Source organism: Mirounga angustirostris, unplaced genomic scaffold (genome assembly GCF_029215605.1).
Source record: "Mirounga angustirostris isolate CCGP_5_RB_7025 unplaced genomic scaffold, mMirAng1.0.hap1 SCAF_7, whole genome shotgun sequence".
NCBI classification, from domain to species: domain Eukaryota; kingdom Metazoa; phylum Chordata; class Mammalia; order Carnivora; family Phocidae; genus Mirounga; species Mirounga angustirostris.
Genome location: NW_026991715.1, coordinates 84930846 through 84948616, shown reverse-complemented (window position 1 = coordinate 84948616; position 17771 = coordinate 84930846). Strand labels below are relative to the sequence as shown.

General features: G+C 37.0%; 1 protein-coding gene across 4 annotated transcripts in view; it reads left to right on the top strand.

Annotated features, from left to right (window-relative positions):
* FBXL17 (F-box and leucine rich repeat protein 17) overlaps positions 1-17771 on the top strand; it is a 515189-nt gene that overhangs the window by 152117 nt on the left and 345301 nt on the right. For all 4 annotated transcript variants that reach the window (XR_010413178.1, XM_045899686.3, XM_045899676.3 and 1 more), the window contains one exon: positions 14575-14682. Coding sequence is in view for 3 of the 4 variants with exons in the window: in XM_045899686.3 (XP_045755642.1) it covers positions 14575-14682 (108 nt within the window). In the remaining variant the exon portion in view is untranslated. The remainder of the gene's footprint in view (positions 1-14574; positions 14683-17771) is intronic.

Genomic DNA, 17771 nt, shown 5'->3' with positions numbered 1-17771 from the left:
ATAATTTATATTCTATTTTTTCTGATTTCTAAGAAAATGTCTTTTTTTCCTTAAATTTTTCTCAAAATGTACAAAAATTTTAGGTTAAAATAAAAGAATAAAATTTAAAAAGCCCTCTCCCATGTTTTTTTCCCTGCATTAGTACTTTTCTTCTGTGACTACAAGAATAAAAATATTGATGTAGAACTTTGGAAAATAAGATAAGCATAAAGAAAATTAAAATCACATTTATATAATCCCAGTACAAAGATGTGGTTAACATTTTATCTCTCAGTTTTTTCTCTCTGCATATATGCTTAATAGAATCATATATCTACTCCTAATAATTGTATATTCTGCTTTTTCAATTATGTTGTGTTTTCCTCCTTCATTAAATGTTTTAAAAAATATGATCTTTCCTGGCCACATAGCACTTTATCAAAAATATACAGCATCATTCAACCACTGTAATGTATTAGGGAGGTTTCAGTTTTTCATTACTATAGATAGTGCTGCAGTAAGTATTCTGGTCCACAAATCTGTCTGCTTCTCTGCTTAGCCTGTTGCCTAGAGGTACCCAGAAGTGTTTTTCCTGTGTTTAAAATGTGTAAACATCCTTAAGACTTTTACACTGTAGTTTAAATAAATATAAATGAAATCATCTAGCATAGTACCTGGCGGACAGGCACTCAAATACTGACTTTTTTTTAAACAATAGAAATTCAGCACTTTATTTGTTGTTTCGTCCTCAGTGATGATGGTTTTTCCAGTACCTGCCTTTCCTGTAATGTTTCAAAAGTAAACTCTACACCTGAAGTGGGGCTCAAACTCACGACCCTAAAATCAGAAGTCGCATGCTCTACCTACTAAGCTAGCCAGGTGCCCCTCTTGGATTTCTTTTATTCATTCATTTACTCCATTCATTCATGCATTCATTCATGTACTCAGTAAATGTTTATTGAGCACCTACTATCTGTCAGGCCCTGTGCTACTGGTACATGTTAACTTGGACTTGGGGAAAGCATTATGAAAATACTTGAAAACGTCCTTGATCCCTACCTGGAGAAATGAATCTGTTCTTGACCTTGTACAGCATGAGCTCTCCCCTTTCTGAGCTTCTAATTTAAAAAATGAAGTGATTTATACAATATGCTTTCTTTTCTCTGCCAGAATGGACAAAGAAAATGCCTTCTTTGCATTCATGTTACTTAGCATGGCTGCTTTTGTGAAGGTTAAGTGTGCGTACCAAGTGGACTGAGTCAAGGGTGGGTGACGGACTCACCGTCTTACTTCCAATTATTGTGGAAACCTTATTAAATGAGGTGGGATTTTATAAGCTGTTTGAAATGTAAGAAAGAACATTTAGTGAGCTATGAATGTATTTGTCTGACATGATGAAAAATGTATAACCTAATTTTAGGTTTTGTTTTTTGATGATAGTTTTTCTTGTTTAAAGAATGTTAACGTGAATATGTAAGAAATGTTCTATATTCATACATTAGATGTTTGTACTTTTTTTTTAACAAGTGATTATTGTCTTTCATTTATGATTAAAACACAGATTGTTAGGGCTTTATACCTTGGTTAGATTTTATTCATCCTGGGAAGCATTTTCTCCTGTTAAAATATTAAAGCTTAATCTGAAATATTTTCACAAACACAAGTGACTTTTTGAAGGTTGTGCTCTTGCTTCTGTGCATTTTCTTTTTGCATATTACACATTAGCCTCCCAGAGCAGGGGGGTGTTCTTTGTTGCTATAGAATATTAAACATTTAAATGAAATCCACTTATATATTCATGAGCTAAAACACCTTTGTAGAAACCTTCCTTATAATTACAGATAAAAAACTTCGCTATTCTACTTATTACCCAACACCATGTATATTTAAAAGCATTACAAAGCCTAATTTTGGGTGTATATACTTTGTTATGCCTTACAAAGCCTTTAACAATAGGAATGTGCTGTCATATCTAAGTGCTTAGAGTAAAATAATTTGTCAAGTTCAAACATTAATAATAGAATCAATGTACCCTAACAAAATTATTTGGGTTATTTCCTTTTATTACCTGTTACTTAAAATATATTGCAAAATACAGGTGAACCTGTCGTGTGCTTGTTAAACTTGTTACTGATATTTTACCAACCAGAAGTCTCATTTAACTTGTGTTCTCCACCCCACCCCCCCACCCCCGCCATACGTAACTTCAGCCTGGTGAACATGTAGAGAGTAGAACAGTTTATGAATTGTTATTTCCATTTACAATGACTTGGTGGTGGCCGGTGGGACATATTACAACAGAGATTTTCATTAAGTGCTAATCTATTTCTATCAAGTATAATGATAAGAGTAAAAATTAACTTAGTACAATAATGTTCCAGCTTCATGGAATTGGGGAAAGGAAATGTATACACTGAGTAGTGGCTATTGTTTTTTGAGCACTTTGCATGGTAGGTGCTTAGCACATTGATTCTCTTGGAATGCTCACAAGAATTCCATTAGGTTCATATCTTATTTTCACACTTTTTAGATCATAAATAACTTCCTTAAAATGACACAGCTAGGAAGAGGTGGAGGTGGATTGCAACCTAGGCAGTCTGAGTTCAGTGATTTCTTAGACAGCCATATAATCTGATGTTTCTATTTGAGATAAATAAAAAGTTTAATATCACTGATTTGAAATTAATACAGTAACTGCATTTAAGGGATGCCTGGTTGGCTCAGTCAGTTAAGTGTCTGCCTTTAGCTCAGGTCATGTTCCCAGGGTCCTGGGATCAAGTCCCGCATTGGGCTCCCTGCTCAGCAGAGAGCCTGCTTCTCCCTCTGCCTGCTGCTCCCCCTGCTTGTGCGCGCTCTCTCTCTCTGACAAAATCTTTTAAAAAATTGTGTTTAAGGGGCGCCTGGGTGGCTCAGTCATTAAGCGTCTGCCTTCAGCTCAGGTCATGGTCCCAGGGTCCTGGGCTCGAGCCCCACATTGGGCTCCCTGTTGGGCGGGAAGCCTGCTTCTCCCACTCCCCCTGCTTGTGTTCCCTCTCTCGCTGTGTCTCTCTCTGTCAAATAAATATCTTTAAAAAAAAAATTGTGTTTAAAATGCTTTCATTCCATATTATGACCAGCCGCTTAAGAAACGGTACGACAGTGGGCATAAAAGATTCAGGAGAAACATGAGGACAAGGAAAGGCAAGACCCAGAGAAAGGAGTTGAGTTGAGGTGAAATGACAGATGGAAAGGGGAGAGGAAAACAAATGGCTTTCAGAGAAAGAGGGATTCTGGCAGAGGTTGGGGAAGGAAGCAGAGGATGCCTAGTTACATAGGTAAAGAAAGAACCAGAGAAAGTTTGGAAATCTAAGTAAAATTACTTTTATTATGGCTGGCTTTTCCCTTTGTGAATTTTAGCACGCTTTTTGAAATACTAACTAGCTTTTCTGCTATTCAGAATTCTTCCACTCTTCTTTGTGTGTTAGCCCTCTGGGACTTAATTTCATTTCACCCTTTATGATGAAACTTCATTTAAGGTTAGATGATTCAGAATTCAAGTTATATGTATTACTTCTATTTTTTCCTATTTTCTTACATAACACGATACACATACGCATAATGAAATTTTCGTAAGTGATCTGTCTGATGGATTTAATTTAGTCTTCAATCATACTCTTGTGAATTTCTCTTTTATGCTCTTTGAAATGAATCCTCAAACTAACCATATCTGTTAATTTAAAGGATTTATTTAGAAATGAAATAAAGTTTGACAGAATGGAAAGACTTTACTTTCAGAGAACGGAAACTTTTTTTGGTGATAGGACCAAAGAATTAATTGTATGTGTATGAAACAACTACTTTGTTTTCAATTATGTGTACTTATTACTTAATTGATCCCAGATTTAGTGCTTAAATAGATTCTTTGGTTTTATTTTGAGTATATTATTGATTTTGTTGTAATGAAAAGAGTATGGGGCTCATATGTAACCTTGGGCAAATTACTTTAACTTATCTACTTCTTCATTAGTAAAATAGAAACCATACCTGCCCATTTATCTTACTGAGTGAGTGTACAAATGTGTATGTGTACTAGAAAATACTTTATAAATATTATTGCTAAATACATCTATGATTGTTACATTAGTAGATTGCTTTTAGATTCACCCTTCCATTAATTAAAGGATGAGCAGATGCAGAATAGACTAATTCTTCTGTTTCATTTAGATTATCCAAATATTGAATTTCAATAAACTAAAGCATTATTAGTCAAAGAAACTTGGTCAGCAAATTACAAGGAAGTGGTTAAGTTATACCCAGCCTATCATAGATCTTTTTAATAGGGACAAATATCTGTGCCATTAGTTCTGGACCAATGCCTTTCCCTTTCACAATACTTTTAATGCATAATTTATAAATCTCTTTTTATCAACCAATCTGACTTTTCCAAACCCAGACTAACATTAAGCAAGATAGAATGAGCAAAAATCAGGGAAGGTCAAATAAGCCATCAAATGATCAGATTCTCATTGGACGCTAATGGAATTTTAGACTTTTAGAAAATGATTAGTTATGAATTTCAATGCCCTTGTTGACAAAGGGTCAGTTTTTATAAAATTATGGTAAAATCTTAATGAGATTTTTAAAGCACTGTGTTGGATTATTATCTCCATAAAAACTATACATGGTTCATATTAAGTCTTACATGAACATTTTTGCTGAAATGATAATGACATCATGGCTATGATCTTTAAAAGAGCCTTATCTTTTAGAGATATACTAAAATATTTGCTGATAAATGTGATGTTTTATAAGTGGATGGGGTTATTGATGAAACAAGGTTGGCCATGAATTAGCAATTATTGAAACTAAATGATTGGCAAATGGAGGTTTATTTTACTAGTTTGTCTTCTATTGTATATTTTTGAAATATTTTTTAATAAAAAGCTAAAAGAGGAGAGGTGGGTAGGGGGATGGGTGAAATAGATGAAGGGATTAAGAGAATTAAGAGGTACAAACTTCCAGTTATTATAGTAATAATATTGTTATAATGTGGTAGGTGACAGGACTACATTTATCATGGTGAGTATTGGATATATAGAATTGTTGAATCACTATGTTGTACACTTGAAACTGATATAACATTGTATGTCAACTATACTTCAATAATAAAAAAGCTAAAAATTAAATTTCAGTGCTTTGTGCTTCTGATTTAATGAAATAATTATATCATGCTAATTTAAAGTCAGAGTTGTATTAGCAAATATGAGGTCTTGAATAATCCTTGTTTTTCTCGTGATATATAAAATCAGTATTTATTATATCTCTCTACTGAAAAGATATCAGGCATCTAATTAAGACTTAGCTTCAGATGTTTGGAGGAAATCTTATTTGTAATAATTAAGTGTAATTTTTAGTCATATTTTTGGTTCCTTTCCATGTGAACTACGTAAGAATGCCATATATAGAATGTAATAATTCAGTGACTGTATTAATATAGTGATCACATTTGCATCAAATGTTAAACATTTGTCCTCCTCACTAAATTGTTTATAAACTCCATGAAGGCAGTCTGTATGTCTTAACTGTTGTGTGGTACAGTGTATGTGGCATATAGCATGGGCCCAGTAAATATTGTTGTCTGATCATGTTTTAAAAGAAAATGATGTTTAAATAATCTGCCTTTAGATTTCTTTTAAAAATCTATTAAAGGTATGAAATTTTTATTAAATGAAGAGCACCGTGGTGAAGGTCTTAACTGAAATGACTTATAAAGCAAATCTATACTAAGTGTTTTGTCTCCATAATTATTTCCTGTTATGTGACAATTGCCATTTTTTTGGTGTTTTTTTGCAATATTGTTTCACAGAAGGCTTTCTAGTCCACTAATTGTGAAAGATATACAGAAAAGCAAAGGAAGATGAAAATGAAAATGAAAGATCTTTTGTAGATCTTCAAGATTTGATGAACAAATGGAGAAATTTTTATTGTGTTCCATTTTTAAAGATCCTATACGTATAATGTGTATTTACTGGGTATTTAAATAAAAGTTACTCCATTTGGGATTTTCACCATCGCAGTACTTGACATACTCACTGTCAGTTGTCAGGTGTGGGTGCTCACTGATTCTGGTGTGTGGCTGTGCCTCACCAAGGCGACATGGACTCTGCTGTGGCCACAGCCTTCTGACCAGCTTCTTTGAAGCCAAACTATCCATTTGGCTGGTCCTGTGTATACCTGCTGGACTTTGCTGTACAACTTTCCCTTCATCACCCTTCTCTTAGAGCCTTTAATGAATGGCTCCATTAGTCATGGGCCTGCAGTATGTTTTAGCTCTACATTTCTTATATTACCAATAAAACAGATTCCTTCATTATCAAGTCAAAACCATTCTGCCTGGCTTTCAGCCCTTCATAATCTGGTTACGTCTTCAACCTTGGTTTTCAGATCTAGTCAGAAGGCCTTGGGAAACTGAACTGAATTAAACTGGGATGCAATGTACAGACTGAAATATTCCCAGGAATCTCTCTGGTAGTTGTGGGAGCCAGACCTGTTCCTATACAGCCTTTAGCTTCTGCTCTTAGAGGCAGGGACTGTGCCTTATCTTCATACTGTGTTAGTACTTAACATGAGGTGACCTGCCCTCCTCTCATGCTCTCTCTCTCAAATAAATAAATAAAATCTTTTTAAAAAAAAAAAGGGATTTAAGAAACTGAGCAACTCTGAATGAAATAAGCCCTTCATTAAATACTGTATAAACATGACTTTTTTATTTTTAAAGATAGTGCTGATTTAGTAGCCTGGGGTAGTCATTTACTACTGGGGTCACTTCTCTTCTGCTTTCTTAAACCCATAATCCATTCAAATGGTTACTCCCAAATGGTTCCTCAAACAACCAAACTCTATTCCACCTGGCTCCTGCCTGGCATCCATATGGCTTTTCTTGTCTGGTGAATCTTACTAAACTGGAACACATGGAAATGTTTTGCCCTTCGGTTATAATGCTCAGTTAGAACCCCACCTAAGCAGATTGCTTTATGCTGGCTCTGTTTTGCATTCAGAAGATGAGGGCACCCCACAGGCCCACTGACCACTTTGGCTGTAAGAGATGAAAAAAATAATCAAAGGTTAGCATTCCTCCTGAAAAATTCCCTAGGAAGTAGACTCGTGATGCCCTTGATCCCTGTTGCTCTTTTTCCCTGAGTTAGAGAGAAAGCCTTGAATGGGTTCTGAGGTCTTGAGTGGGATTTACCAGGGATGCCGCTAATTTCCCCACTGTAGTTTTCCTGTCCACTCCAGATTTTCTTTGAAAATCCCATCCTTAGCTTCATGAAGCCATTTGTCTCATTCTTTGATGCTTGGAACAAATAAGATAAACAATTCACATTTTCTTGGCATTAGAAGGATTTGTTGTTTTTCAGTACTGAACCAACAAGCCATTAACGTGCATCAAAACAGTACTTCAGGTATTCATTAGTTTTTATTTTGGGGGCTTCTGTGGTATGCCAGGTCCTGTGCCCAGCACTGGGGGTAGAGTAGTAAATGGGATAGATGGGGAGACCAAATATGAATTTAAGAAACAAAACAAATGATCGTAGTGGAAAAAAAAGAGAGAGGCAAACCAAGAAACAGACTCTTAACTACAGAGAATAAACCAATGATTACCAGAGGGGAGGGGGGTGGGAAGATGGGTTAAATAGGGAATGCGGAATAAGGAGAGCACTTGTGATGAGCACCAGGTGATGTATGGAAGTGTTCAGTCACTAAACTGTACACCTGAAACTCTTATTACACTGTATGTTAACTAACTGGATTTTAAATAAAAACTTAAAAAAGACCCCCAAAATAGGACTGTTTCTGGATTGATTCTGTAAGAATCATTAAGAAAACTTATTAAAAGTATGTATCTCTAGGTCCTGGATTACTAGGTTTGGGTGAAATATTTTTTTAAGTTTTTTGAGCAAGGTCAAGAAATAGTTTTATATTAGTACACTCATGTACATTCTATAATGCCAGCAGTATAGCCATGTCCAAAGGGTGCTCTACCTTTTTAGAATTAGTACTGCAAATTCCTTTCATTCCCAGGTATCTGATGAAGACAGATCTCTCCCACATTCCAAGGAAACATTTAAGTGTTAAAATAAGAATAAAATTGCATCTCTTCATTGAGAGTCCTGAAATTTATGTAAAAGCTTCTCCCATCCTTACTTTTTTTTTTTTTTATTCTAATCCTTTCTAGATGAGGGCGTTTTCTTGGATTATCAGTTTCTACTTCTGTGGCTTTGTAATTCACTACTATTAATCCTGCTTCTTTAACAGTTCTGAATTAGATTACTCCAACCCTCTCCTATGCGTCCCTCTTTTGGGAGTGTTCTCAGAATATACAAGACTATCACAGTGGTGGCATCACACCTCTCCTACCTACAGAGATGAAAAAAGTAATCAAGGGTAGCCCTTCTCTTCACCCTTCACCCTAGCACTTCACCCATTGTGCCTTGATCCCTGCCACTCTACTTCTTTGGGGCTGAAGGGAAGACCTTGAATTTGCTCTTGCATTTGAGTGAGATTAGCACCATGAAATGAATCACAACCTAGTTTGTATAAGGTAAAGAACATGTGTTTTAAAACCTAAAAGACTGAAGTTTAAGCCCCACCTTTTTTTGCCACCTTGTAGTTGTGTAATTTTGGGGAAGCCCGTCTCTAATAGGCTTATGTTAGTTACCTATGAAATGGAAGTAAGGGTACCTCTTACAGTTGTAATGAAGATTCCAGATGATGCAGAGAGAGGACTTAGCTTGGCATAGGGTAAGGCCTTGATAAAGTAGGCATTTTTATTTTCTAGCTGTTTTATCACCTACTCCTCTTCAACTCTGGCTGCGAGGACCCCAAATCTTTACTGAGTATGAGCTGTGTGCAGAGACTGAATACACAGTCCAAAATCACATTTATAAACAGCTACTTTCCAAGCAAAATTAGTGACCCTGTACTGCTCATCTTCTGCTCTTTCTCTTCCAGTCAAAAGAGTTTTTTAGTCATATATGGCCATCTCCACCACAGTGACTATTACACTTCTCCCCTATATCAGAATTTTTATTTTTTATTTATTTTTTATTTTTTTATTTTTTTATTTATTTGAGAGAGAGAGAATGAGAGAGAGAGCACATGAGAGGGGGGAGGGTCAGAGGGAGAAGCAGACTCCCTGCCGAGTAGGGAGCCCGATGCGGGACTCGATCCCGGGACTACAGGATCATGACCTGAGCCGAAGGCAGTCGCTTAACCAACTGAGCCACCCAGGCACCCTATATCAGAATTTTTTAGGCCTATTATTTCTACCTCCTGGAGATGTTTCTCTCTTGTCCCCATGTTAGATCTCACAAGAAAGATATCTGATGAGTGCAGCTCCCAAGAGTTTATAAGAAACAGCATCCTCTTCCTTTTTCCCTTTGCTCCCTGAATTACTGGTTTTCATTTGCTTCTAGGTTAGCCAGTGGAGAAGGCCCCCTTAAGATTCACAAACCGAAGCTCTACTAGAATCTTTGTGCATGTTTGTATTATTTAGGCTTTTCATGGTTCTCTCAACTCTGAAGACACAACCGACATTCCTTACCACCAATGCTTTTCTCATCGTAACACTAAATGCACCTGCATCCTCTTTATGCAGGAGTAAAAGTGTAGCTTTTAGAATACCAATTTAGGGATATGGTCCTTCTCTACCTCTGCCATGTGAGGAGATAACACTATTGAATCTGAGTTCATCTTCCTCTTTCTCTCCATCACAGCTTTGACTAAAAGATCAAAATTTGCTTTGCAAGCTGATCTCATTCTCCCCTTCTTTTATGATGTTTCTTTCCAAAACCTGAGCTACATTTCTGTTTGCCTACCAGTTCCTGTCTGCTGCCTGGTTTTCCCAGTCTTTGAGTATATATGATCCTTCAAGGCCAACCATTCCAGGTTGGAGTCTAGTTTTGTTTTGTTTTGTTTTGTTTGTTTTGGGGTTTTTTTTTCCCCCTAAGCAGGCTCCATGCCCAGTGTGGAGCGCAACATGGGGCTCGAATTCACGACTGTGAGACTGAACAGACTGAGCCACCCAGGCATCCCCCAAGTTGGAGCTTTTTAGCATTCTTCCATAGTATATGGTTTTTTAAACAAATGGTGATAGGACAATTGGATGTTTGTATGCAGAAAAATGAACACTTTGCACTATTGACACAAATTAACTCCTAGAGCACCGTAGACCTAAATGTTAGAGCTAAGATCACCATTAAGAAAATGAAAAGACAAGGCACAGAATGGAAAAAAATATTTATGAAACAAATATCTGATAAAGGACTTTGTATCCAGAGTATATAAAGAGCTCTTACAACTTAATAAGACAACCCAGTTTTTAAAATGTGTAAAAAATGAAACTTACATGACTCAGAAATTCTTCTAGATATTTATCCAAGAGAAATGAAAATGTATGTCCATACAAAGTATTGTATGTGGATGATCACAGCAGCATTCTTTACCAAAGCCCAAACTGGAGACAATCCAAATATTTATCGTCTGGTGAACAGATAAAAGGTATTGTCACTATATAACGGAATTCTGCTCAGCAACAAAATGAGCCAACAACTGATACATGTAGCAGCAAGGATGAACCTCCAAAACATTATGCTAGTGAAAGAAGCTAGAAACAAAAGACTGCTTATGGTATAATTATTTTTATATGGAATTTCTAGAAAAAGCAAAAGTACAGTGATGGAAAGCAGGTCACTGGTTCCCTGGAGTGGGAGCTGTGTTTGACTGCATATGGGCAAAAGGATAAAGAGAATTTTGGGGGTGGTGCAATGGAAGCACTCTAAAACTGGATTGTGGTGATGGTTGCACAGCTGTATAAGTTAATAAAACTCAATGAATTATGCCTTCAAATGAGTGAATTTTATAGTATATAAATTATAACTCAATCAAGCTGTTTAAAAAATTGTCCATAGCACTTGGGTTATGAGATAGCTACCCAGTTTTTGCTTCTTCTGTCCCCAAGAAGATGACATAATCCCTTGTCCCTTCAGCAGTATTTCTCAAGCTTCTGGTGCATAAGAATCACCTGAGGGGGTGCCTGGCTGGCTCAGTCCATAAAGCATGAGACTCTTGATCTTAGCGTTGTGTGTTTGAGCCCCATATTGGGTATAGAGCTTACTTATAAATAAATAGATTGGAAAAAAAAATCATCTGGGGATCTTATTAAAATGCAGATTAGGATTCAGTAGGTCTGTGGTGGGGTCTGAGATTTTGCATTTTTAACAAGTTCCAAGTGATGCCAATGCTGTTGGTTTGAGGACTGCACTTTGAATGAAAGGCCTTGGAACTTGTTTATAACCCAGGCTGCATGCACATTAGACTGTCTTGGGGAGCTTTTCGAATAAAATTGATGCAGCTCTCTGCCAGAAATTAAATTGGGAAGCTCTTCAGGTGATTCTGATGTGCAGTCAGGCTGAGAACCGTAACAAAATGGGATTCTTTTTACCATAGTGGATCAATAATAAACTTCTACCTATGTCTCCCTCACTCTCATCCCACAGTTTAGCCCATAACCTAGAGCCCCCAAATTATGATCAGAATCTCTTGGAATAAGTAGGTGAGTAAGCTAGCACACTTTGACTACACTTTTTTTTGAATTATTTTCTTACACATGACAACCCCTTAGTCCTGGCTAAGAATTAGAATACAGAAGAAAGGAGAACATGCAATGATTATGATGATAATAGCTAAAATGCATTGAGCAATTACAATGTACCTTGCACTGTTCAAAACATTTTACATGCATTATCTACCCTCATATTTTATCCTGTGAGCTAGGTACTAGTATCTTCTCTGTTGTATAGAAGGAACAAAGTATAGAGATGAAATGACTTGCTTAAAATCACACAGCTAATAAGTGGCCCACCTGGGATTTGAAAAGAGGCAGTCAAGCTGCACGGTCTCGGAGAAGCTGACACTCACCAGTACCTGCCTCTTGTTTTTGCCAGACGTTTAGCCTCCAATTTCTAACTGATTTTCTATCCTTGGGAATGGAACCAGACCCCACCCAAATCTTCAAGGCCCTTTTATTAGTCTTCTAAAACACACCCAAGCCTACTAGTGTTTCTGTACCCCAAGGACTTACTCGGTCTTGCTTGACTTATGTTGATGCTGGAGGCTCCTCTGAGCTCTCTTATTTTGATTGCTTGAGCTGAACGAGAGAGACCCGCAAACCAAATTTTTAATACCCTTTTTTCTTCTCTGTGAAAGATTTAACACCTTGTATCTGAGCTTTCTTGTGTCCTAAATCCTTATCTGAGTTCCTCTTCCTTCCTTGACGACAGATGCAGGAAAGGCTAGATGTTAGAGTGAGACTGGGCAGGGTATTTAACAAACTGACCACATGTATTTAACCTCTGTTAGCCCCCACCCCCTTTTTAAATAAATAGAAATTGGTTTCCATTGGGGTTTCAGGTGATTTTAGTGCCTGCAATATTCTTTGTTAACATAATGTTTTTAGAAAGCTGAGTGTCAGGAAAGCCCATTTTTAATTTATCAATGGCACCCTTAGTCTTAATATGCTAAAGCATACTTTACTTTTGAGCAGAATTAATCTTTTATCAGATGTACCATGGATGCTGTTGGTTTCATTATTTTAGGAAAATGTTCTTGTGATTGTTTTAGAATTAATGCTACCCACATACCTTTATTTTCCAATATCTATTCAGAATAGATAAGGAAGATACAAAGAGTCACCCATAATAAAGCTAATGCAAAGGAGATTTGTCTCTGCTGTTTGAAAAACTAACAAAGGTGTTTAACTTGTTGATTTCATCTTGACTGCGAGGAAAGTGAATCTGAAATTAAGCCTGTGGTAGAGAATATTTGGACCTTCTTTTACAAATTACCGCTTTGTGGAACAGTGAAGAAAATTTTAGCACAATTACAAGAGGATAATTTTATACATTGAAATTTTCCAGAGGTTGGGGGGAGACAAAAAAGCAGTTTCACTCTGCCCTTTGTTTAAAGCAGGGTCAGGTAGAAATGTCAAAAGCTGTCAAGGTAACTTCTTTGCAACACTTTTCACACGCCTACGAGTCACTCAAGAGCTTTTTAAAAATACAGATTCTTTGGCCTCACCCTTTTTGGTTCTGAAGTTTTAATAAACTCCTCAGGGGATTCTAATATGTATTACATTAGTCAGGGTTCTCTCGAGAAACAGAATCTGTATGAGGGTGTGTGTGTTTCTATAAAGAGATTATTGTAAGGAATTGGCTCACACGTTTATGGAAGCCAAGAAGTTCCAAAATCTGAGGCTGCAAATCTGGAGACACAGGAAAGCTGATGATAGAGTTCTGATCGGAGTCTAAAGGCCTAAGAACCAGTAGAGCCAACAGTGTAAGTTCCAGTCCAAGTCTGAGTCTGAAGGTAGGAGACTGCTGTCTCAGCTTGAAGATAGCCAGGTAGAGAGAGAAAGAGCAAGAGAGAGAGAGAGGGAGTGAGCAAATTCTCCTTTACTCAACTTTTTTGTTCCATTCAGACCTCAAATGGATTGGATGAGGCCCACTCACATTGGGGAGAACAGAATGCTTTACTCAGTTTACCATTTCAAATGGTAATCTCATCAGAAATATCCTCACAGTCACACCCAAGAATACTGTTTAATCAAATATTTGGGCACCCCATGATATAGTCAAGTTGACACATAGAATTAATCACCACACTACCCAAATTAAAAGAATCTGAAGCCGTGAGGGGCAAAATTGGATTTCCTTGGAAGAAACACTTGAAAGGAGAAACCTTATAAAGAGAACTTTGTTGCATTTTAGGAACCAATTAGATAATTTGCATTATAAAAAATGTTCAGACTTGGCAAATCCTTAGAGGCAGAAAGTTGCCAGGGGTTGAAGGCAAGGGGTGGAGTAGGCGAGTGACTGCTAATGGACATGGGGTTTCTTTGGGAGTGATGAGCATGTTCTGGAATTAGATATTGGTGATGTTCGCACAACCTTGTGGATATGCTAAAAACCACCGAACTGTACCCTTTGAAAGGGTGAATTTTATAGTATGAGAATTATATGTCAGTAGAAAATTTATATGTTGAGAGAGATTGGATAGGAAGAAGTTATGGTAGAGATGTTGACATCTTTGAAATACTGAATGGAGCACTGGGTGTTATACGCAAACAATGAATCATGGATCCCTACATCAAAAACTAATGATGTAATGTATGGTGATTAACATAACAGAATAATAATAAAAAAAATGTTTTCTATGAAGACGTAAAAAAAAATGGGGTGATAGAGAAAAGGGGATGTGAGATGAAGGGAGACTATTTTTTAACTGCAGGAGATGGGTCCCTGGCTGGCTCAGTAACAAGAGCATGAGACTTGTGATCTTGGGGTTGTGAGTTTGAGCCCCACGTTGGGTGTAGAGATTAAATAAATAAACAAAAAAACTCAGAGGAGATATTGCTGCATGTTTGTAGACAGATTCAAATGCTCCAATGGAAAGGGAAATATTAATGATGCAAGATAGGGCAGAGGGAATTTGCAGGACCAAATCCTTAAACTGACTGGAATAGCACCTTGAATAACGTTCTTCACGTCCTTTCCCTAGGTGACAGACCAGTCGGTGAAAGCATTTGCTGAGCACTGTCCTGAACTTCAGTACGTTGGCTTCATGGGTTGTTCAGTTACTTCTAAAGGAGTCATTCACCTCACCAAGGTAGGTGCCGTGGCTCCATCTCAGCGTTCTCTTCTTCCTTCCTTCCTTCCTTCCTTCCTTCCTTCCTTCCTTCCTTCCTTCCTTCCTTCCTTCCTTCCTTCCTTCCTTCTTTCCTCCCTCCCTCCCTCCCTCCCTTCCTTCCTTCCTTCCTCTCACTCTCTCCTTTCATCCCTTCTTTTTTTTTAAAGATATTTTTATTTATTTGGGAAAGAGGAGCATGAGCACGAGTGGGGCAGAGGGTAAGGGAGAGGGAGAAGCAGACTCCCTGCTAAGCAGGGAGGCCAACGATGCGGGGCTCCATCCTAGAGCCCTGAGATCATGACCTGAGCTGAAGGCAGATGCTTGACTGAGCCACACAGGTGCCCTCTGCTTATCGTTTCGATTATTCATGTCAGTGCCCTGGCATTGTTAAATGTCCTTGAGTGAGGAATAGTCAGACCATTACAGAAGTATACTAGGGTTTGAGAGTTAAAATCAGTTTAAAGCAACAATACCAAACTTAGCTTTTCTTAAATGGGACATTCATTTAAACAAGAAGCTTACTTTTTTGCTTTTACATTGCTAATGACTATGAAATATATGCATTAAAGAAAATTATCTGTATGACAAAAATTATTTAAATGTTAATTTATTGCATTTAGAATATATTTTGATTGAGGTTTTAACTGCTTACATATAATTAGGTCCTTTGAGCATTTGGCTTTTAAAAAGTGAATATGGTCAGTGCATATGATTAAGCTGAATATGTAAGGTGAAATGAGAGGTAAATGTGTGTCAGAAATTAACCTTCTAGTTCAGAGAGTTCACTTATGTACCAAATATATGAAATCTTATATTTTAGCAATGATGACAATGCCAGTTCCTTTGTAACCTCTCACTTATGTGTCATCTTCACTCCAGAGCTTTAAAATAATTAGGAACAAATTCTTACATGTGTGTAATGGAAAACTGGCTACTATAAAATTTACCTGTGTATTATCTGAAATTTGTCACTGAATAGATTTTAACTGTACCGTACAGTACTTAGGAGAAATGGGTATGACTCTTGCCCCTCGCATTTAATAGCTGAGTAACCTTTTCATTCACCCTTTCTTCATTTCACCACTGTTAGGAAACTGCTGTGTTAGTAGCACAATGTTGAAATAAAACAGGTGAGATCCCAGGTCTCTGTGAGCTTAGTCTCTTCAGGTCTCTTTAAGCTTACAGTTTAGTGGGAAATAATCTTTTTCTTTCCTTCCTAGGAAAAAAGCAAATGATTGTGAGTTACTTAGGACTCTGGGGGGAAAAGAAAAAAGGACTCTGGCAATAAGACACAGTGGATAGGAGCCTGGGCTCTGTTGTTAGCTTGAGTTTGAATCCTGGCTCTGGCGCTTATTAGCTAAGTGGAGAAATTTTTTTTCAGGGTATTAATTGAAGGCACTTGACTCAGTGGGGAGATTGCAGTAAATGCTAAGCAAATGTTAGCTATTAATATTAAAATGGATTTTGTGATATCTAAGTTGCTGAAAAGTCAGAGCAAACTTTGGGAAAAAAATACCAAATCACTGTTTTGGTCCAGTATTTCTGAAACAGATCCTGTGATTGTCCTGCGTCTCCAAGTCTGATAACTGATCAGCTTTAGTTGTATTTTGAGGGTCAGAGCCTAAAGCTAGTGGAGAAGAAAAGCATGTTATTCTCAATAACTGTTCTATCAGAATGTCTTAGTGTAACCAAAACCATACATAACCATAATTTTTATTCATTTCCTATAACCTTGGCCTGAACATCTTGGTGGATGAATGGTTTTCTAATCACATCTAATGTTGTTTGTAGTGTAGAGGAGAAATGCCTTTGGATGAACAGATTGTGCACAACAAGTGTTATAATGACCATATGTGGGATTTTTAGGATCACTCGAAATTGTACTCATTTAAAGACAAAACAAGACTTATTAGATCAGTAAGTGCTTCCCTGAGCATTTTGAGATGGCCAAAAATTATGGTACACTGGTTCTTAACAGATCAGAATGACTCTCTGACAAAATAGCAGCTATAGCAAATAGCAAATGTCTGTGTTGGAAGGCTCAAATTGCTGAGAATGTTCTTCTAAAGATGATTGGCCAGAATGGGTGGTTTGGACTGTCAGTAGTCCGAATCTGCTGGATTAATATCAAAGTTGGTCCACAAACTTTTGAGGATCATCTTTGTTGCTCAACAAAGTCTTTTGCTTTGATAAGACTGATTTGTGGTATAATATTGCTTAGCTTCCTGGTTTCAAGTGAAGGCAAGGTAGCATTTTAAGCATGCATAGCTTCTGCAAAGCTGTTTTAATTGTTTTATCTATTGAAAACTAGGAGTAGAACTCAGATTTTAATAAAATAAAAGCTTTTTTATGAAAATATTTGCATTCTGGCAGTTTTCATACTACGACATTACACAAAATGTAATTTACATTCACAAAATGTTTATTAATATATAAATGCTCTTAGGAAGTTGTGTTATCCTTATTATCATCATGGCGTGTTATTTTTAAGTAAATGATTAGAGAGATGTGAGATACAGAGTGTTGAGAGCTATTGGTCTAAATATGTTTAATTTTATATGGTTTAGAAATTCTCTCCAACATACTACTTTTCTAAGTCTCGGGCTCTCGGTTTGCTAAAAGGCAAATGGCATCTCCGTGCCTTAGTTTCCTGTCTATGAAGAGATGTGCCTGAATTAGATGATCTGTCTCTAGAGTTTCTTGTAACCAGAAGAATCTATGCATTTAAGAATCATTGACCTGGAAGGGACTATGGGGGGCTCTCCCTGAAACTAAGAAATGTCAAGTCTTTAGTAATTTAGAAAGGAAAATTGGGGATTTGTGATAGCTCAGATTGTTATACCAAGGGCAAGGAGACAGAAGATTGGGAATAGGTGGAAGGATATTGATATCCTATAACTATGGTTCCTTGGGCCTAATTTTACTTTGATGTGCTCAGTATCGGCTAGACTCTTATTCACTGTGCAATATTTACTGACGACACACCTTTAGTCTTAAGAGAACTTCTGCTAATATCAAACAATATTGGAGTAGGAGGTCTTCCTTCTAGGCTCCTATAACTGTAAATT